Here is a 22,910-nt window from a genome sequence, read left to right on the forward strand (position 1 = left end):
TCTTTTGAGATTACATGACCAAAAAATGCAATACTATCCAGCCAGAAATCACATTTGCTCAGTTTGGCATATAATCTATTCTCCTGAAGAATCTGTAATACCACTCTCAAGTGATCTTCATGTTCTTCTTTGCTCTTAGAATAGATCAGTATATCATCAATGAAAATAATAACAAACTGATCCAAATACTGCTTAAAGATCCTGTTCATCAGATCCATAAAAGCAGCTGGCGCATTGGTTAGTCCAAATGGCATAACTAAAAATTCATAGTGCCCATACCTGGTTCGAAATGCAGTCTTCGGCACATCATCTGCTAGGATTTTCAATTGATGATACCCAGATCGCAGATCTATCTTGGAGAAGACTTGGGCACCTTGTAGCTGATCAAATAAATCATCAATCCGGGGCAGAGGGTATTTGTTTTTCACTGTCACCTTGTTCAACTCTCGGTAATCAATACACAGCCGCATACTTCCATCCTTCTTCTTAACAAATAGTACATGAGCTCCCCACGGTGAAACACTCGGGCGAATGAATTTCTTCTCTAGGAGTTCCTGTAGCTGGATCTTCAACTCTCTCAACTCTGCCGGGGCCATCCGATAAGGAGCCTTCGAGATAGGTCCAACACCCGGTAAGAGATCGATTCGAAAATCAATCTCTCGATCAGGAGGTAATCCGGGTAGATCATCAGGGAACACTTCTGGATACTCTCTTACAATAGGGATATCCTCTAGCCTTATTTCTTTTGTTGTGTCTATCACACAAGCTAGATAAGCCTGACATCCCTTTCTGAGGGCCTTCCTTGCACTCATTGCAGAGATAAAGTGCAAAGAGGGATTCATAGTGGGTGCATCACCCTGATAGAAAATTTTCCGTTCACCAGGTATCTGAAACACTACCCTCTTGCCAAAACAATCAATGTGAGCATGATATTCAGACAGCCAATTCATACCAAGGACATCAAAATCATACATGTCTAACAGTACCAAGTCAGCCAATAATTTTCTGTCCTCTATCTAAACTATGCAGTTTTTATGAACAGAATCAACCACTACTGTCTTCTTAAGAGGAGTAGCAACAAGTAAAGGCTCATCTAACTTATCAGGCATAAGGTGCAAGGATGCAGAGAACTTGGAGGATATAAAGGAATGTGTAGCGCCAGAATCAAATAGTACTGAAGCATCAACAGAGTTGATGGGAATCATACCTGCCACAACACTGTCACTGGCACTAGCATCCTGTCGTGTCAGTGCGAACACCCGTGCAGCTCCTTTCTGCTTCTGATCAGCTGGTCTAGAAGGTCCAGATTCAACCTTCTTTTTGTTTGGGCAATCTCTGGCTATGTGTCCTGGCTGCCCACATATAAAACAAGCTCCCATCCTCTTCAAGCAAGGACCAGTATGCATTTTACCACAGTAATCACAAGCTTTAAATTTCTTCTTGCTAGGAGGGCCTTCAAAGTTCCTTGACCGGTTCCTCAGATTTTTTGACATCTCGAGCCTTTTCTGTTCACCTCTTTCCTTCTCTGATTTCTTCAGATCTGTTTCTACCTTCAATGCTCTCTCCAGGACCTCTCCATAGCTGGTGAGAATCAGAACTGACAACCGGGATCGAATGTCGTCCCTCAAGCCCTGCTCAAATCTGTTAGCCTTGCTTCTCTCAACCTCTATCATTTGAGGACAAAACCGACCCAGCTTAGTAAATTTGTTGGCATATTCTAGCACAGTCATATCATCTGTCTGCCTCAGAGATAAAAACTCTTTTTTTTTAGATATTCTAACTGACTCAGGAAAATACTGCTCATAAAACATCTTCTTGAATTCCTCCCATGTCAGTAGCTTATCCTCACCCTCGAGTGCAGCTTCAATAGCCGTCCACCAGAACTCTGCATTCCCCTTCAGCATAGAAATAGCCAATCTGACCTTTACTTCTTCAGGATATTGCAAGGCTTTGAACATCTTCTCCACCTCCCGAATCCAGGTCTCAGCAATCAGAGGGTCAGCTCCACCGTCAAACATAGGTGGGTTGAGCCTACGGAATCGCTCATAGTAGGACTCAATGGACTGTGCAGGTCGGACAGTGGCCTGCACCTGCTGCTGCATCTGCATCTGCTGCTGCACCTGCTGCTGCATCTGCATCTGTTGTTGCATCTGCTGCTGCATCTGTTGCTGCATTTGCTGCTGCATCTGAAGGAGCTGAGTCATCACCTGACTTGCTCCTGCAAAATCGGCCTGGGTGGCAGCTGGGTTAGGAGTTTGCTCGGCTGGCTGCCTGGCAACTCCTCTCCCTCTTGCTCCTCTCCTCCGAGCTGCAATATTTGCCAAGACTTCATTCTCTCTGTTCCTCATTTTCACCTATAAAAAAAATATTAGCATAATTCAATTAACTAATTTTCTTTATTTTGAATATGCCGAATTTAATTTAACGGGACTTAACTACCCATTTCCCTTACTAAAACTTTTTTTTTTACCCTTTATTAAACCTATTGCTCTGATACCACTAAATGTCACGCCCCAAATCCGGATTATGACACGGCCGTGCTATTGCTATCTTATGCACACAATAACACGAAGCCACATAAAATTTCATAATAAAAATAAATAGTTTCATTTACTAATGTCATAACATTAGTGAAGAAGTTGGAACAGTACAGAGCTTCTAAAATCTGATTATTACATAACATTTTCAATTACCCCAACTCTGAATAACATCAAGCTCCCTGCTCCTAATGGTCTTAATCATCTGTAAGAAAAAAATAGATAAAAAGGTATGAGCTACACAGCTCAGTAAGTAACCAGGTACTATCTTATTGGATCAAGTACAATTATGCTAATGCAGTGATTAAAAAGCCAACAGTTGATGTAAAATAAAACATTTTATAGATGATATACACAAATCAGGTCATAAAGCAATGCATGTTCTATCCATAAAAGTTCATAATCATGATAATGCAAGTCATATAAAAATATTGCCATTTATCCATACTTTAGAAAACATACTCTCAGACGGATGTGCTGCTATGGTCACTATAATCCCGTGACAGGGCCTGTTAATCTTAGTCGACTAATTCTGTTATTCGTTACCAACTTTAACCCGTTGGCAGAGGGCCTGTTATTCTTTGGATGCTAACTCCAGGGTGTCGACTGGCCTCTATTTCTAGAGGTGGTCATAGCTATCTAAGAGTTCATAAATCATATTCTTTTTTTTTCATAAATCATAATCATCATAAATAGGTTTGAAAATGATAAATGGCATTATATAATTTAAAATACATAAATATGCTTCAAATATCATTTTTCATGCAGTCTAACATAATCATAATTTCATAACTCATACATCATCAAATATTCATGAAGGATGCTCTTTAATCAAATTCATGTATCACATGCAATCATATACTTGATCCTAATTTTGAGAAAAATATATCGTAAAGAAATACATTTTCATAATGATGAATAAATAGTAATTTAAAAACTTTAAGATCAGTGCCAAGGTTACTTACAGCAATTTGCTTTCCAATTTCTTACGTCCGGATAATGAATCCTTGATCACCTAAATTAATCACATAAGGATCACATTATTCTTTTCATGATTTTTCTAATTTATCATAACATGAATTTACTTGCTTGGAACTCAAGTCCAATTTACTTAATTTAGAGCCCTTGGCCTCGATTTAGAACCAGATTGAGTTCACGTAGGTCAATTGGATCTTTAATTAAAGAATTGGCTCGGTTCCTAATTGGATCTAGCCCTATTGGGTCAATTTGGTCTTTTGATTAGGTTATTGGGCTCAATTTCAAGTCCAATTAGGTTTAATTTTGGTCCAAGGTCAATATGGCTCATTTAGGCTTGAGTCAGGGTCAGCCCAAAGTCAATTTGGTCTCAGTTTGGTTAAACTGGTTTTGAATTGGGCTTGATTCATATTCAATTTGGGTCTGCTGAGATTAACTCAGCTTAATTGGGTTCAAACCCAACTCAATTGGGCTTAATTGGGTTCGGATTTAACCCAATTTATAGTTTGGGTTCGTCCGAACTTAGTCCAATCTGATTGGGCTCGAATTGAATCAAATTTGGCTCAACCCATTTTTCTTTTCTTTTATTTGGGCCTAACAGGTTCGGACCCGAACTCGAATCAGACCCGTTAGGTCGGACCCGTTAAGGGTCTCTCCTTTTTTTTTTTTTTTTTTTTTTTTTTTTTTTCTTCTTTTCTTTTTCTTTTTCTTTTTCTTCTTTCCTTCTTTTTTTTTTCTTTTCTTCCCTCTTCCTTCCCGAACCTTCTTCTCCTTTTTTTTTTTTTTTTGTTTTTCTTCCTCCTCTTCTCCTCTCCCGACTCCTCTTTCCCCCTTTCTTCTCATTTCTTCTCCCGTGGAGGGAGGAGGGCGAGCTCGGGCGGCTTGGGAGGAGTGGGTAGCGGCCGACGGCGCCCAGCGGCCGGCCTGCGGTGCCCACGGTCGCGCCCGCGGCCGTGCCCGCGGTCGTGCCCGTGGCCCACGGCCGCTTCGGCGGCCCACGGCCGCATCTGCGTCTCGCTGCCGGCGACCCGCATCCCATGGCCGACGACCCGCGGCCCGTGGCCGAGGCCGGCGCCCGCGGTTGCGGCTGCGGATCAACCACCGGTAAGTCCTTTTTTTTTTTTTTTTTTTCTTCTTCTTCTTCTCCCGCGGACGGGAGATCTGGCTCGGGGAGGGCCCGAGCCGCAGCCGGCGGCTCCCCGGCCGGCTTACGGCCTCTCTTGCCGCCGCGGCTTGCGGCCGCCGTGGCTTGCGGCCACCGCAGCCGGCGACCGCTGCCATCTTCCTTCTTTTTTTTTTTGTGTGCGATTTAGTTGCTAAATTAGATCTACAAAGAATAATCTAGGAGTAAGGGCGTTACCTGCTTTGAAGAAGAACGTCCGCCTCCTACTCCGGCAACGCAGCCCTTTGTTCCGGCGACGCAAGCCTAATGCCAGATCCTGTCCACCGAGGAGAGTTGTGAGAAAAGGAGAATGGAGAAGAAACAGAGGAAGGAGGGTGGTGAAAAGCCTCATCGATCGGAGCTTCTTGTAGCCACCGATTGCTGGGGAACGTGGACGGTTGTAACCGCCCACCATCAGGCGATTACAAACGCCCGCCCTTTGGTGTGATGGCCTCTCCCCATTCCTCTAGAAACATGGACGGTTATCACACTTAGCTTCGCTATGAGTGCTTAATTTTGTTAGACATTCAGGTGATGCCATCTTAAAAGCTTTTTTTTTTTTGATTTTTTTTTCTTCAAAGTTCTCTTTTTTTTTTTTTCTTTTTTCTTTTCCCTATTTCTTCTATGATATAATATTTATGTTCAGCAAAATAAACCCTAACAGCTACAATGACTTCATGGCACTGCAGAGCACCCATCACAGCAAATTATTTATCCAAGTTTGGCATGTGGATGCTAAAACTTAATGTTGCATGCACCTCAAATGCTAAAATCAGGCGAAAGAAAGGAAAATCAGAGAAAACACAATCATGATGTCTGTGCAGTAAAGATGTCACTCTGGCATATACAAAGTTAAAATCAAAAATTTGAGAGGGAAAATGGGGGAAATGAATGTTCTTATGGCGATCATACAGGTCACGCATAAGACACTACTCCAACAAAAATGCACAAACGAACTCTTGTATAATCTATATTTTTAAATCCATTATAAACATTTAAGAGAAACAAAACTTATAAGTCACACCGTGGTTGGCGGTATCGGTACTAGGCACTGTACCGATTCTCCGGTGGCACGAGTCGGTACAGGCCTTCACCGTGCTGGGCCGGGCTTGTACTGACAGAGGAGAGGGCACATAGATCGTGGGAGAGAGAAAAAGAGAGAGAGAAGGGGGAGAGAGGGAGGGAGAGGGAGGGACGTCGGCGGAGGGCTGGTGGAGGCCGCGGGAGGCGAGGCCGCGGCCGGTTCTCCTGTTTTAAATGAAATAGGGGTTCGGCTGCAGCCTTAAAAATTTTGCAATTTTTAAGTAAAATCGGCAAGTGATTTGCCAACTCCACTTAAAAATCACAATTTTTAAGGCTGTGGCCGGACCCCTGTTTTGAACCTGCAGCCTCCACCGGCCCTCCACAGGCATCCACCACCCTCTGCCGGCCTCCCTCCCCCGTTTGTTCTCTTTTTCCTTCTCCTTCTCCGATTCTGGCAACGATTTTCGTTTTTGTTGGCAGAACCATACCGGTGAGCCGTTGGTACGGCTCGGAACGGCTGGAACCATTCGGTTTAGGACGATTCCATCGACCCTAGGTCACACACTAAATATGCAAGTGTACAAATGCATTTACACAGGGAAAGGTGACTAGTCTTACTTCCTCATCATACCCACTCAATTGTTATGCAATTGCTGATACTCTCCTTTTTTTCCCTAAAAGAAGTAATTGATGTGAAATTACTTTTTCGTCATTTACACTAGCTCACCTCAAATGTGTTGGAAATCAGCTGTTTACCAGTTTAATTCCTTTCAGCAATTTCCATTTATCTCCCATGTTTGCACAAAAATAATCATGCTATATAGCCTTTCAAAAAAATGAAATAGTCCATGTCTCTGTTATGAGAGAAAGAATCCCCTGATTTTACTTCAGATTTGATAGAGATTCCCTTTGTTAGCATCGGCCTTTCATATAGCTCACTTTATGAACACTCCTTGGATTTTGTTGTGTTGATATTTAATTTCTTTTGACTTGGAATTAAATTTCATCATCTCCCTTTCATTCAAAAAAGAAAAGAAAAGGAAAAAAAAAATAAAAACCTGCACCATGCAATTAGGCAATCTTTGCTCTGTAACTACTTTGTTGACAAACATACCTGCACCAATTATATGATGTTGAGTTACTGTCAGTAGTGTGGTACCTCATATTCTATCCTGTGCCTTATTAACTACTAGATGTTTGCAAGTTGAGAGAAATGTATCCTAGTGATTTACTTTCTTTCAAGTGTTGAGGATTGGGTACAGATTATGATCTTGTACACCTTATGTCTTTGGAGTTAGCTGGAATATGCATTGCCCAATTGAATGTCTTCTCATAAATGTTCAACAACTTGGTTTGAAACCTATAATTACTTGTGAAAGATAGCTTATTCATAATTATTTCCCAATACTTTGGTTGTTTTACTTGATCATTGGTTTAGATATACTACTCCATGCATATCATATCTTTATTTGCTATTTATTTGTTTGGACTCCTTTACCGAATGTCCCCCTAAGCCTTTCCCATTGAATAAAGAAATGATTAACTCGCTGCAAGATCTCGCTAAAGTGACATGGACTGCAAAAGATCTTCGCTTTGCTTGCTGCAGATGCTCTTAACATCTGTTCTCAATCTCTAGAAGCCATAATTAAGGAGATGAAGTGCAGATGCTTGAAAACTATCCTTGAAAGTAAGTGTTCTCTAGCTTCATATATACTTTTGATGCCTCCATGAAGAAGCGTACACTTCATTCTTAATGTAAAATCAAGGGATCTCCTTTACAAAATATATACTTCCATTGTTGGCTTGTGGAAAGGGCAAAATTACTTGTACATGACTCTTGTACATGACTCTTTTCATCTTTAATTGAACATATTCTTCAAAATTAAAAGATTCACATAAACTAAAAGGTAATTCATCCTTAACTATCCATTTTACAAGTGCTTTTCTTTGATTTTCATGATTATATGCAAAATTACCTACAAGTAATCTCCCTTGTATATTAAGGGTACTTTGAGTTTGAGCATGAGAATCATGCATCCTATGACTCTCTTGATGTCTTTTTAAATACCCTGTTCCCCCACTACTACTACAACTATAAAGTTTGGCACATTTTTTACATCTAGCATTCCAGACTCCATCAACCATAACTCTATCAAATTCATTCCATACAGCACTAGTCCTCTTACGAGAAGAGGTTTGATCTTCACTCGGTTCACCAGTTCTAGAGGAACTAGGAATATGGGGTTGGGGATTAGTTTCTTCTCCCTCAGAAACAGGAGGAATGCCAAACTGACTTTCCTCAAAAGATGATATATCTATGATTAATTCAAAAAATAAAAACTAACCGCAAGGAGGAATTGAGTAGAGGGTCGGAGGGCAGAGGCAGAGCCGAGATTCCGAGCTTCCTCTTGTGCTCTCAGCAGAAGCGACCTTCTCTTCTCAACAGGAACCTCCTCTTGTGTAGCACTTGAACAAACTAAAAATTAAATTGCTAGAAGAGCACTTTAGAAGAGAGAAATAATAGCAGTAGAGAAGGAGAGAATAGTTGGTTTGGTGTGGTGAGAATGAGGGAGGAATGGGCTATTTATAGAAGCCCAATTTTTTTTTCCCAAAATACCCCTCAATTCAGCCGTTATTGGATTGTTGGGAGGGGTAAAAGGGTCATTTTCACGAAAATAGCCGTTGGAAACAGCTATTTTCCTCCCCCTCTCCAGACGGGCCGTGCCAGGCACGGCCCGTCTGGAGCCGTTGCGGGCCGTGCTAGGCACGACCCGTTTCGAGCCGTTGCGGGCCGTGCCTGGCACGGCCCGTTTGCGCCCGTTACGGGCCGTGCCTGGCACGGCCCGTGGCGTGCCGTGCCCGGCCCGGCCCGCCAATAGACGGGCCTGGGGCCGGGCCGGGCTGGCATTCCGTGCTAGGCGGGCCGTGCCAGGCACGGCCCGCTTCCAGGCACGGCCCGCTTATGAAGCGGGCCGTGCCTGGCACGGCCCGTTTAGTCCTTTGGCCCGGTGGGCCTGGGCCGGGCCGGCCCGTTGCCCAACACTATCTGTGACTCTGACTTCTTCCTATATGTTCTTTTTTTTGGAACATCAGAACAAGTTTCGGTCATTCAGCAGCATATTTACTTATCAGTTAATGGAAGTTCATTTCTTGTCGCTGAATTTGTTTATTCTTGTGTACTTCTTTCTGAGATCTAGTCTAGGTTGTGGTTCATGAAAGGGCTGCCCTTGATTGTCTAGACTTCAATTCATGCTAGGAATAAATGTAAGAGTCCTGTGCGCTGATAAGAAGCTCAAGGTTTTCCAGTCCTTCATGAATACTTAACAAAAGAAGGCATAAGGAGAACAAACAAAGATTTTAGCAAGCACTAAGGTGTTAAATTGCAGTTTCTTATATGCAGAAGTATAGTTGAACGAGCAGAAACCTTCTCCATGAATGCATAATTATTGTTGAGGGCTATCTTCATTTCTTAGAACTTAAGGTATCAAACCAACTCCTTTTTCCAGCCCTTATTTTGTTCATTATCAGTTAACTTAATGTTATAAAATGTCGAGATCTTACACCAGAGGAATCTATATAGCAGATACAGGCAACACTAGAAACGCGCTTTGTTATGCCCCGGTTGAGCTTAAAAGAGGAGATTAACTGATAAAGCAAAAGAAAACCAGAGAATTGTTTTACTACAATCCAATCCAAAAGTCTGAGAAATACATCACCATAATACACTGACATTCTACTAGATACATCACCATAATACACTGACATTCTACTAGACATAGCTTTGATAGAACTTCATCCTTGTCCACATGACTAGTTCTAATCAACCTGACATAACTACTTGCCTCTCTCCAAACCGTGTGTGTGTGTGTGTGTGTGTGTGTGTGAGAGAGAGAGAGAGAGAGAGAGAGAGAGATTGAGATTTACCCATTCCACCTATTCCTAAGATGTTCCCACTAACCATACTTGTGCTCTGTTTAGATTGCAAACTAGCAACCTTTCAGCATAAGTATGAACATGAACTCAAGCTCTTCAACCCAAGCTGTTAGAGATGTCAAAGGTAGAACATCCTCTTCTCAACTTTCTTATGCAGCTTGGGAAAACCCCCTTGGCCTGAAGAAGTGGGAGCAGGAAAGGATGAAGCAGATGATGATGCTTCCAGCATGCTCTCATAGTACAGACGCCCGCGATAGGCAGCAAGATCGGCATAGTAGACCGGTGGTGCCAATGAGACCGGCTTGGTGCACCGGGCAAAGGTGAAGCATAGGTTATATATAAGCTTCTGCAGCTCGTCCGACATGAAGCCATGGTCATCCTGCAGCCCGTAGTAGTGTGTCGGCTTGCTCGTCCCCAGGATCCCATTATGGCTTATGAGATAGAAGTCGAATGCCATTGGGTCGATGATTGCTGTGTCAACCACAGTGCCCGGAGGAACATTGCCATTTCTAGTGCATGGCTCACGTTCGCTCTTCGGAAACAAGCGAGTGCGGTGCCTCTTCTTTGCGACAACCACCGTGATCGTGGGTGAGTAGCCATCCGATTTAATCGCCGCCACGAGATCTCTCAGCTCCTCATTGAGAACCATATCAAACTGTCCATCGCTCACACCATCCCGAAAGTATACAATCTTCTGAGGCTTGATGCCATTGACTCGAGCATAATCTTCAACAAGCTCTCGACACATCTCGCCGAGCTCCATGAGCTCCATGATCCTCTCGGTGCGGTGGGGCTGAGCTCGGATCCTTGTAGCATAGCGGCTTATCCCAGGGCAATCAAGGTTGGCAACAACTGCTGCGATCGATGGGCTCGTGGTGTTCCCGCTTGAGGGGTGGTTCACATCAGCACCAATAAACATGAAGGGAGAGTCTTTCACTAGTGGGAGGGTATCGGAGAGTTCCACATTGGTGCCACCGAGCTTGCCATTCATCTTTAAAGCGAGGTTGGCGAAGTACTGGTCCTGCATTTTATTGGCGTTGTGGCTCAGGAGGCACTGGGTCATGAGCCCCAACTGTGTCTCAGAGATCAGCTTGAGTAACTTGTATCCCTGGTGGCGGTCTGACATTGGGCAGAATAGAAGCTGCAACTGCTGTGCCCCAGCAGCATGAATTGCTTTGTTAAGCTCTCCAAGAAGCTTATCATAGTCCCAAAGAACAGCCATTCTGGAGTCGAGCACGAAGAGAGGCTGGTCGTTCATCTGCATGCCAAGGTTGCGGCATCGTTTGACGATGTAATGGATGAAGTCACCGGTGTTGAGCCTTTGCTGCTTGTAGTGTGATGGTTGTGCGCTGAAGTCAAGAATTCCCCAATTTTGTAGGTTCTGGCCTTCTAGCAGTTTGTTCTTGAGAAGGTTCCATTGGCAGTCATTATTCTGGATGCTGAATTTGGAGATCTGGCCACTGGCATCCCGGAGTTTAAGATCAGGGCGAGCAAGGACACGGCCGCTCACTTGTGTCATTTCCTTGGCAACAGATAAACCAAATTGCTTTGCGATTTCTCCACTGCAAAATGCAACAAGAAGAATTGCTCCATGGGAAGATGTAAAAAGTTCTAGCTGCTTCAACATGGGTCTATGCCTCTCAATAGAAAGATGTTATTTGAGGACTTGAGATTTTTTCCCCCTTAAAGAGTATCTTGAGAGGAATATGGAGTCAAGGATGTTTGATCACGTCCACTGAGTGATAAAGACGTTGCCTCAAGAGTGAAGGTTAGATCTAGGTAGATGGGTCTCAAGAAGGGAATAAAGAGGAACCTAAGAAGTATGGATTCATGCAACTTGAGATACAAAGAAATAGCGAATTATGGATTATTGGCTGAAGAATCATTCTAAAAGTAAATAAAAAATAGAATCTGATTATGTCTGGTGAAGAAAGGATTGAGCTCATGAATGAAATAGCTTTATCAAATTATGTAACAAATTACTCTTCCGATTCTATCTTTTAGATTAGTTTATGGTGAAAAGGCATCTGCTTCTGTCTTGTATCAATTAAAAAGATGAAAATGCCTTCCATTAAGTATACTGTCAAAGGTGAACAACATGGACCATGGAATATAGTTTTCCGAAGCAAAATTACGGAAAACCCATGCATATTAATAAGAGCAAAGAAGATTTAGATATTCTTTCAGAACTAACATAGAATGATATCTCTAGAATTAAGAACATTTTCACTTTTTATATTTGTGAGGTTAATATCAATTCAATGCATTCTTCACATTTTAGGCACTTGTGCATGCATGCACACATGCACAATATCTCAAGACATTCTTGAAAATGTCTACTCTTAATTTGAAGCTATATGAAGCTATAGTAGTTCTGATTAATTGGTCTTAGATCTTCAGTATGGCTAATTAGAGTCTGATGTATTCCAACAGGCAAGCAAGAAATGAAACAAAACTTGAAAATGTCTACTCTTTATTTGAAGCTATATGAAGCTATAGTAGTTCTGATTAATTGAACTTAGATCTTCAGTATGGCTAATTAGAGGCTGATGTATTCCAACAGGCAAGCAAGAAATGAAACAAAACTTGAAAATGTCTACTCTTCATTTGAAGCTATATGAAGCTATAGTAGTTCTGATTAATTGAACTTAGATCTTCAGTATGGCTAATTAGAGTCTGATGTATTCCAACAGGCAAGCAAGAAATGAAACAAAACTAAAGCAACAAGTAAGATGGTTTAGAACAATACCTGCAAGGCCCATCTTCTGTGCGCATCATGCTGAATATTATCTCTTTCCTCTTCATGGGAGAAGCTAAGCAAGAAATGATGTTTTGCATGAGTCTTCTCGGGACATTCCGCGAAGCAACCCAGTTATCTTAGTCTCTAAGGAAACCATTCTTGCGGTCCAAGTCATCGCACCATAAATTGAGGTCCTCCACCTTGCATTCCCTTTGTTTGTGGTCGGACTCCTCGGGCCTTTCATAGATGGACTTCCAATCCGGGAGAGCGAGCGGTGGTGCTGGTAGTGGCGGCGGCCGCGGTGGCGGTAGAGGGAGAGGCCGCAGGCCTAATCAAGGCAATGTCGCCGGATTCCGGCAGCTGAACTCGCCAAATTATGGCGTTGGGGCTAGCGGTCCCCGGCAGGGTCCGGGAAGTGGCAGCGGTGGATACTATAGGCAGGCGCCCGCCGCGAATTATGGCCGTGGCGGCGATGGCCGTGAGCGCAATGATGCGCCACGGCGGGCGATGGCGGCGCCGCATCCGAGATGGGGCAGTCGAGGCTGCAGAGGGGCGCATTTCGAGGACGCTGCGGTCCGGTCGCCGAGTTCAAGCTCGATGAGTAACAGTTAGCATAGTTCTTGGGATTTTAATTTAGTGATCTCGCTTTTACAATACTATATGATCTTTTGAAGCCTTCACACTTACTGTAAGACATAATATTTTTGGGTTGCAATGTGTGTATATATATATATATATAATCTAATGCAAATATTATGCTAGTACTGTAAATATTAACCATTATCATAAAAGAAAATTATAAACTTTTTTTTGGGTGCGTGAACAGTTGAGGGTTCCACTCATGCACTTATTCTTCTAATCTTCTTGCAGTTTGTCATTTTTTTTTTTTTACATGTTATAGTCATAATTATAGTTCATCCATGCGTCCATAATTCTAGTTTGAAATACATGACAAAGTTGGTCCTTAACTTAGCAAACTGAAAGCATTGCCTATTTTTGTGCAATATCTTGCAAAATATTTGTCTATATTGGATCATGTTTCTAAAAGCTCCTAATAATTCTTCAATTTTCCAGAGTCTCTGGCTTCAGATCTTAGTTCATTGACAATTTCCCAGTCACAAGCAATACCGTCATCTTTACCGCCATCTTTGCCTGATGTCAGTAAAAGGGTTCCCATGCAGAGGCCTGATCATGGCGGATCATCACGATCACCACAGCCACCAACTTCTCTCGAACTTGGAAAAAGGATACCTATGCGAAGGCCAGATCATGGTGGGTCATCACATATCAAGATTGTCAACCTCCTTGTCAACCATTTTCTGGTCAGTTACAATAAGAATTCAGTCAGGAACAAAGGGGATTAATTAATTGGACTTGAAACAAGAATCCTACTTCAGATAGGATACCTAGAGTCCTAATTAGATTAGGACTGGGAATCCTAGTTGGAGTAGGACTGAGATTCCTACTTGGAATAGGAAGAAGCAAGGAGGAGTGCTTTTTCTGCAAGGAGGAGTGCTTTTTCTGCAAGAAGCAAGGACATTGGAAGAGGAACTGTCCTCTTTACATTGCATCCCTCGATCCGAACCGGCCTAAGAAAAGTGGGCAATCAGTTGCCAATCAAGGTACTTATATGATAACACCTTGCAATTTTTCTATTTGTGATAATTCGACCTGGGTATTGGATACCAGTAGTCCTTTTGTTGCCCAGTAGATACAACCCAAGAGGGGGGGTGAATTGGGTCTTTTAAAACTTTTAGACTACTTCTAAAACTTTTCAATTAATTATGCTAAGTTGTATAGATGCACAGTGAAATTTAAACTTAGCAACAGTTTGATGTATAGAATGTGACTTGATTGAATATGCTTGCAACTAAAGGATGCGCGGATAAGAGTTAAGCAAGCAATTTATCTAAGTAAGTAAGTGAGTAAGTTAGACAATGACAAGAGGCATTACAAACACAACAAACATATAGTGGTTCGGTGCACCCCAGCACCTACATCCACTCCCCAAGACCTCTTGGGAATTTCACTATAATCCTACAGATTACAGCCGGTTGTTTTACAAGCTCACAACCCAACTTGTTGTTTTGCGAGATAACAATGAACTCGGTCGGTTTTCACAGGCTCACCGACTAGAACCAACCGATTGTTTTTCCGGGTTCACAATCAAACCCAGTTGGTTTTCCCACAGGCTCACCAACCACAACCTTACAATGATTGTTTTCCGGGTTCACAATCAACCCAGTTGGTTTTCCCAAAGGCTCACCAACCACAACCTAACACCGTTGGTTTTCCCTTTGGCTCACCAACAAACCTTAACCCCTTGATTCAATCCCTTGATTGAATCAAGTTACAAGATATTAAAACAAAGGTTAAAACAAATCAAAGCTTCTTAAACAAGCAAATGTAACAATATAAACAAATAGAGTAAAGAGAAGCCCTCAAACGAGTTTTGAAGATGAAGGAGCTTGGCTTCTTCTTTACTTGACCCTCTTCTGATTTGGCACGAAGTAGAGGATCACCGAGGCAGCACACGGATGGAGAGGAAGCTTTGGGATTCACTTGGATTCTCTTCTTCTCTCTATTTCGCTTTGGATGGCCCTTTTGTGCTTATGGAGGATTTTCCTTGTAATCTCTTTGAGATCTCTTCTCTAAATGTTCTCTCCCACTTCCATACCTTCTTCCCTAGCTCTCCCCTTGATTTTATAGCTTTAGAGAGAGTGGAAACAAAAATCTAGCCGTTAGAGACAAAAATAGAGCCGTTGTGCACAGTCTGCAACTCCTGACAAAGTTTCCGTTGGGATCGGAGTCGACTCGCGCGATCTGGAGTCGACTCGCCTGTTGCAGGAGTCGACTCGTGCTTTTCTGGAGACGACTCGGCCACTGTTCCAAATTTGAATTAATGTGCATGCCTTGTCCTAGAGTCGACTCGGACCAAACTGGAGTCGACTCGCCAATAGCTGGAGACGACTCGGGCACTTAGGGGTCGGCTCATTCTCAGGAATCCAGAGAACATATTTTCTGATTTTCTTCCTCGAGTCGACTCGGATTCTCTTGGAGTCGACTCGGCTCTCAGAGCCCGAAAACTGATCCTCTGTATTTTGGGGTCGCGCTGCCTTGGAGTCGACTCGAACTGTCTTGGAGTCGACTCGCCTCTCAGAGACGAAAATACCGTCTTCTGTCTTTAGGGTTGCGCTGTCTTGGAGTCGACCCGGACTTAGCGGGAGTCGACTCGGCTCACAGTGTCCGAAATTTGCTCTCTGACTTTTGCCTTGTTTTCCTTAGGAGTTGACTTGCCAGCCATCGGAGTCGACTCGAGTTCTTCAGGAGTCGACTCGGCTCTCAGGGTCCAAAATAGCTTCTCTGTCTTTTCGTCTGTTACTCCCTGGAGTCGACTGGTTCTACTCTGGAGTCGACTCGGCAAGCATCGGAGTCGACTCGAATTCTTCAGGAGTCGACTCGAGGACTATTCTTTTGAATTTTTCTTTGAATTTGCTCCTCCAACTTGAATCCTTTGAACTTGAAACTTGGGCCAATAAATTATAGCTTTCTTCCAACTTTTCTTGAGAGCTTTGGAGGCCTTCTTGTGTTCTTCCAACTTGCTATGTTCCTTGCAAAATAAATATCTTTCTCCTTGCAACACAAACATTAGTATTTATACTTCAAGGTTTTGTGATCATCAAAATCAATCTTTAAATCGATCTTTGGGTCATCAGTCTCCCCCTTTTTGATGATGACAAAACTTGGAGTATATGCAATATAAAATATATTGTGTTCTAGAAGTAATGCATAGCTAAGTTGTTTGAAGTAGAAAATATATATCTTTAACATAGACTTCATGATAATGCTTTAGATTTAATCAACTTAACATAATCAACACATAAAGCATTATGAGCATATACTTAGATATTTCTCCCCCTTTTTGACAACATCAAAAAGATAGTAAAACATTAAGCACAAAGATAAGACTACTCAAATATTTCTTATTGTACTCTGATTTGCATGTCAAATTATTGCAAGAATATGAATCATATAACTCAAGGCAATAATATTAGAATAAGATTAATGGGCATAGATCAGAGCCAATTTCAGAGCAGAACATATCGAATGTGATTCCAAAGATAGTTTTCAAATTAAGTGTAGGTGGAATCTTTCTCAAGTTGATGCAAGAAGTACCATGAATGATATTCAAGGAAAGCACGAATGAAAATCTAACCTCTCTTCAATAATAAGTATGAAAGCTTGTTCATTTATGGTGTCAAAATATTGTGGCATAAATGCCAAAAAAAAAACATGAATTCATGCAATTTAGCATACATAAAATTCAAAGCTTTGAAGGTTCTTATAAAAACTTTAATCCTTTAAAAAAGAAGCATATTTTGGTACATATAATAATGAATTGGCATAAAAATTGAAGTTCTAAAGAACAAGCCAATATTAACTTACTAGTAAATTCCAAAAATAGGTTTTGTAAGAGATACTCAAGAACATTCAACACATTATTCTCTCCCTTTTTTTTTATTAAGTTAGAGGCTCTTAAGATCAGCTGTTTGAATTGCAATTTGGTTCATGATTTATGCATAAGATATATTGACCAAATAACAAGCCTCAAGGTGTATCATAAAGATTTTCAGATTTAAATTTCAGATAATACATATTGGAGTGCATTAGGATCACTTTTCATTATGCTTTCTCTCTCCTTTAGTTATAGATTTATGCGATTAAGTTTCATATGATCTTTCCCTCTAAAATTTTCTTTCTCCCCCTTAATTATTTATTCCATTTAAGAGTTTAAAATTTGAAGATAGTGTCCAATAAAATTGTCAAACTCGAAAATATATGTTCAATATATTCTATTTCCATAAAGCTCAAATTTTGAGATAAAACAACTTTTATAGAACTCATCTCAAGGTATAAACTTATTATATAATTAAAGCAAGTCTTGCAATATAGGGAGGTTCATCAAAATCAATCCATAAAAATTAAGGTATGAGATACTGAATATCTAAAGCTCCCGCTCAAAAGATGCATTCTTCTTTAATCATTCTTTTCTATTGTTGAATTTCAGATTTTAGTGATAAACGTGAATAAAACTGAAATTCTATGATATCGAGAATGTAGAGTAATCTAGTATTATTCAAAATTTGTAGCAATTACTCTTTCTAATCCTTCAAGAACAAGTTATGCTTTCTCTTAATCTTGGAGAAAATGTATAGAAATATTAATCAGAAAATGATTCATTTGAAGCTCAGTTTCTTTCAAAAGCATTTACATTTTCTTTCTTTTAGAATCATTTGAGTGAGCTGAAATATTTCTAGCTTTAAGATCATTCACTCTATATATATTCTGATGGAAGTCTTTAAGAATGTAGAAGAGAAAAACATAAAGATGATCATTGAGGTATATATATTTATAGAACTCAATTTCTTAATCATAGTTTTTCAGCAATGTATACATGGAACACAATATTTTTTTTTAATATCAAAATAAAATCATATATTTAGAAATTTTTGTTTGCAATCAAGATCATCGAAAGACACATCATTTGGACCAATATTAGTACACTTTGAAGATAAGAAATGATATGTTTCGGATGCGTATCGGAGCAATCAACCAAGGCATCAGAATTATTCTATTTTTCTTAAACTGTAGTTTTTATCTAGAAATCATATTGAGTTTAAGCTTTTATACAAAATCAGATTCTGAATTTCATAATGATTTTCAATAGAGGCTTTCAAAATCATAATTTGAGATATGTATCTTCCACATTGTAGCTCATCTTAAATCATTACGATTGAAAACACATATTTCAAACATATAAGAGCATATTCAGAATATTTATATTTATGTTGAGTTTTGGTATGAATTAGAACATTATATACCAAAATTAGGCAAGTTGAAAGATAAAACAAAATCAATTCATTTTGCCTAAATAGAAATATACTTCTCTTCTCCTTTTTACAAATTTATTCAACTTTCAGATTTTAACGATGATTGTGAACGACAAATCTGAAATTTCTTTTCAATAATACCAAACAAAAGAAATTAGTAGTATTTCAAACATTCAATCAAATTGTCCAAGCATGGAGCATTACAAAATATTGAGAACCCATAATTTAAGACATCATGCCACATGCAAAATATATTATGTGTTAAGTCATGCATTAAAATAACAAGCATGTCAATGATCAAAATCAATTCTTTTCAAATAAACTCTCCCTATTTAAATATAATCTTGCACTGATTTCATCCTTAAGGTGTGTTTCCAAGTGATTAAAACTTGACTTGATTCTTCTTAGATACTTTCATTTACTTTGTCATTCATTTTTACTTTCTTATGCTCTATACTCTATTTGCTCCCTATCCGGTGGAGTTGGAAGGGGCACGAGGTACTACCACTAGCCTCCCTCTTGTGCCGTCCCTAATATACCCTACACTAAATAGTTGGGTCAAATAGTGCCGGGTACTACCACTAGCCTCCCCATTGGCACCATCCCTATGATGAGCAATATAGAAAGGTTAAAATGTTCACTTTAAACTCTCCCTCTATTTAAGTGTAATTCATTACGGATTTTATCCTTCCAAAAGAATGCTCACACAAGTGCTGAATATATTATGCTTATTTTGCTTTTTCTTAAGATTGGAGTATTTGCCTTTACTTAGATTTTACTTCTCTTGAATAATATCCATTATCTTTTCTTTATCTCTCTTTCTCTTTGTTATTCTCAAGTAATTTACTTGAAAGAGCAGAATAAAGAAATGATCAAATGTATCATATAGAGGTATATCAACATTTTCATTATGCTCAAGAATTCATAGCTTCTCACAAGTCATTTTAAATCAAAATTTTAAGCATAAACTTGTGTAGTTCATGGTTATGACATAGGCAAAGATATATTTTAGTTTGGGCAAACCATGAAACAATTTCTAAAAGCATAAGTCAATCAATACATATATAGACATGATATCAAGAAATTAATAATTAAGGACTTTAATCATGCCATAGAAAGATTTAAGTTAATGACTTTGCTCAGCTAATTTATGAGAGAGGTATCTAAAATTACCTAATCATTCTGCATTCTTCAAGTCAAATACCTACTAGATTTCTTATGTGTAACTTTTTGGCCGAAGAAAGTCCTCTCTCTTGTTTGCATGTGAATGTTTATTGTACCTTTTATGGAGGTGTCCTTCAAGTTGAAATCTCTCATTTTCTTGCTCAAGGATCCTGCAAACACCTTTTCTTTCTTGAAAGAAAGTCATTAGTTTCTTCAAGATACAAAACATTCATCCACCATATTTTTAACTAGATGACTCAATATAAGATATGACACTAGTTGAATGTTGAGTCACTTTACTCAAGAGATTGCCTAAATATAAGCAAGCACATATCACTTGAACTAAAGAGATAGTTTCATTAACCAAGATGATTCAAGGACAAGTATGTGAGGCAATAGGAAGATTTATCAAGGTCAAATCAATTTCTTATTTTCAAAATCAATTTAGTTTAGATTTTATTTGCTTAAGATAATTATCAATAAGACAAGCTAGCTAAGTTTTATCAAATTATCTTAAACAGTTGTTTCTATCAAAATTTAGATTATGATTTATTTGTTATCAATAAATTATGATTCATTAGAGTTAGATTGAAATCTTGCACATAATGAGCATACAATCTGGTCTACTAGCTATATGATAAAATAATTATTCTATCATGCTTCAATACAGCTTTAAAAACACTAGATCTACCTTGCTCATCCTTTTCAAATTCTACAAGATGAGGTCATAGAATACCTTCTTCATGCCAATCTTCTATAAGAGTTTTCTTGTGGATTAACTTTGGTCAATGAAGATCCTCTTTCTTGTTTCTCTTAATTTGGAGTTTGAGAGAAAATGTTAATTCATTCATCATACATATTTCAAACTCACCTTGCATGAGCTTAGTAAAATCTTCATATAAATCCTCGTTTGTAGAACCAAGAGTGATATCACAAATTCTTCTTTTTGATGCATAGATTTATCACTATTACTTTCTATCAAAAAGTTACTCAAGCTTTTATATCATGTTTTTGGTGCTTGTTCCAAATCACATATTGCTTTATCATATTTGTAATGAGTGTTTTCTACACATTCATTTGACAGAATATAAAGCTCATGAAGCAAGCAAATGATAATAGTGATCTTTACTTCTAATTATGCAAGAATTTCATCAAGATCAATTTCTCTTCATTAAGTGCATTTCTGAAAAACTCAATTTGGTTCTAGTGATTAACAAGTTTTCAGATTGTTATATGTAAGAGATTAACCATATACATATATAATTAAATTTCAGTTTCTTGATAATAAATCATTAGTTTCATAAAGAATAAAATGAATTGATATTTCTACAACTCGAATCTTTTCATTGAATGTTCTATATGCATTGCTTGATGAATGATATCCAAGGATAGAAATATCTTTATCAGATTTGGCATTATTTTCAAAAGACCATATCAAGCATAACATAAACTACTGAAAAATATGAAAGATATGCAATAGATCATTTTCTATTTTTCAGAAGATCAAAAGGAGTTTTCATCAAAAATAGATCTAATAGAAATCATATGTATGACAAGCAGTGATGATAGCTTTTAAGTAGATGACTATCATACACAATTGTCTTTTTCATTTCTTCAAGAATTCTATTAACCTTATTTTACTTAAGGTGTCCTTGGTGCTGAAATAATTATTTTCTGTATAAACTTTATCAGGATTTTGGTTTTCAACACTGTGCCATGATACTCTTCACAGTTTGGAAACCTTTTTTATTTGAAACACTTTTACAGGATTTAGCAAATACAGAAAATACTTCAATTTTATTTGCCAAGAACAAATCCAATGTAAGCCTAAGCATCTGTTATACCCGGGGGAAATAACAAATCAAAGAAAATATATAAGTTTGAAATAATTTCTATAAATTAACTGCACCATAAATCAAATCAAAAACATTAAAATCCCATTGATGATTAAATGAAATACATGAAGAAAATGCTAGGCTTTTTCCTAGCCTTAGCTAGAGAAGATTTAGCTACTCATATGAAATGGAAACATTTTTATAAAAAGGATTAGTAAAGAATAACTTAAAATAAACATAAATTCCTTTTTTTTTTCTTTGGTTCAGAAAACAGGGTGCTCTGTTTTCTTCTCCCAGCTGCTTTCTCCCTTCCGTGGCCCGACTGGATGAGGAATCGTGGCTTCTCCTTCTTGGCTTCTTCTCCTCTCTCGCCCAGACTTGGATGGATCCGGCCTCCCTCTCATGATTTGCTCCGTCCGGCTGGGAAAATCGGAAGAGGAGATGCAGATGCTTCGGTGGTTCCCTTGGTCTCTTACTCCTCCGTCGCACACTCACACGGCTGCTTTCTCCTTCTTCCCGAATGGCCTCCTTCTTCCCGAATGGCCTCCTTTTATAGACACTTCACCGGATTGGAGAAGCTGGAACGCTGCTGGTAGTGGATGAGGCGTGGATTTGAATGCTTGGGACTCTTCGATGTTGGGAGGTTGAACGTTGAAGAAGTTTGAGCTGCAGTCATTGATGTTGGATTTGAATGCAAGACCCTCGGATGAGAATTTGTTTGCTGGGAAGGGAATTTGAAGATGAAACGATCGGATGTTGAATGCGGCTTGGAATTGAAGAGCTGGTTTGCATGTGCTAGGAGGTCCACTGTCGGTTGGGAAGCTGAGATTGAAGCGTTGCTGTTCGTTGGAAGCCACGGACGATGGGATGAAGGAAATGTGGATGACCGTTGGGAAGAAACAGGGGAGACGCTTGGAGATGATGATCGTTGGGAAGCTCCTCACAGCCGCTGACTCGAACGGATGGAATGTGGCAACGGTTAGAAGACTTTGACGTTAGGAAGTTGCTGGGAAACGGATACTTGGTTTGAGAAGCAATTGAATTGCTTTGGGACTCTCGAGACGGCCCGGGGACACTTGAAGATGTTGGGAAATCACTTGCTTCAGCCCGTTGACGTGGATACATGGGAATTTTAGGTTAGAAACTGTTGAGTCGCCTCATCACAGACACCGGAGAATTTGTTGAGCTCGGGCTGATAGGCATTGGGCTGAAACCCAGCGTTATTGAATCTCTTGAATTACTTGCACTCAGACAAAAATAAAACATTAATTGATTAATTTTATTAATAAAGATTGGCTATAATACTAATTAAGATAATATGAAAATTTCACTTTTGTACTCTCATCACACCCCCCAACTAGCTTATTGCTAGTCTCTAGCAATTTAGTGTGAAAATGATAAAATGAGGGTGCAAAAGTATTGTTTATTAATATATATCAATATGCATGAATTAAAATAAATACTCACTTTCGTAAAGCATTACGATTGCACTTAGCATGTGCAACAAGCCGTTAAACCCCTAGGTTACCCTAGTGGACGAGTGTTGTCTCGTGAGGGTTTGCAGTGATGTTACCCACAAACATCGTTTTTAAGTTAAAAAAATTCTTTAAATCATAGCAACCCTTAAGGCAAATGTAAATGTGGACGTCT

General features: G+C 39.6%; 3 protein-coding genes across 6 annotated transcripts; 1 reads left to right on the forward strand and 2 right to left on the reverse strand.

Moving 5' to 3' along the window:
* Positions 1–1,016: 1,016 nt before the first annotated feature.
* On the reverse strand, positions 1,017–2,348 carry LOC120107973. The gene has a single exon (XM_039121500.1). It carries the CDS (start codon positions 2,346–2,348, stop codon positions 1,017–1,019), a length of 1,332 nt encoding a protein of 443 aa, XP_038977428.1.
* Positions 2,349–4,297: 1,949 nt separating this feature from the next.
* LOC120107975 (protein argonaute 3-like) lies at positions 4,298–13,822 on the forward strand. 4 transcript variants are annotated; one of them, XR_005509541.1, is made up of 3 exons: positions 4,298–4,616; positions 4,858–7,384; positions 12,324–13,388. XR_005509541.1 is itself a non-coding variant. In XM_039121505.1 (2 exons), the coding sequence occupies exons 1-2, from the start codon at positions 4,550–4,552 to the stop codon at positions 13,732–13,734; spliced, it is 357 nt and encodes a 118-aa protein (XP_038977433.1). In that variant the 5' UTR covers positions 4,298–4,549; the 3' UTR covers positions 13,735–13,822. The 4 variants fall into 4 exon arrangements, 1 of the variants encoding a protein (XP_038977433.1); XR_005509543.1 differs by lacking the exon at positions 12,324–13,388 and having other exon boundaries at positions 7,304–7,677; XR_005509542.1 differs by lacking the exon at positions 12,324–13,388 and having other exon boundaries at positions 4,848–7,104.
* On the reverse strand, positions 9,347–12,326 carry LOC103723360 (protein argonaute 2-like). The gene has a single exon (XM_008814255.4). The coding sequence runs from the start codon at positions 11,255–11,257 to the stop codon at positions 9,749–9,751; it is 1,509 nt and encodes a 502-aa protein (XP_008812477.1). The 5' UTR covers positions 11,258–12,326; the 3' UTR covers positions 9,347–9,748.
* Positions 13,823–22,910: the final 9,088 nt, after the last annotated feature.

Source organism: Phoenix dactylifera, unplaced genomic scaffold (assembly GCF_009389715.1).
Source record: "Phoenix dactylifera cultivar Barhee BC4 unplaced genomic scaffold, palm_55x_up_171113_PBpolish2nd_filt_p 001097F, whole genome shotgun sequence".
Lineage (NCBI taxonomy): Eukaryota > Viridiplantae > Streptophyta > Magnoliopsida > Arecales > Arecaceae > Phoenix > Phoenix dactylifera.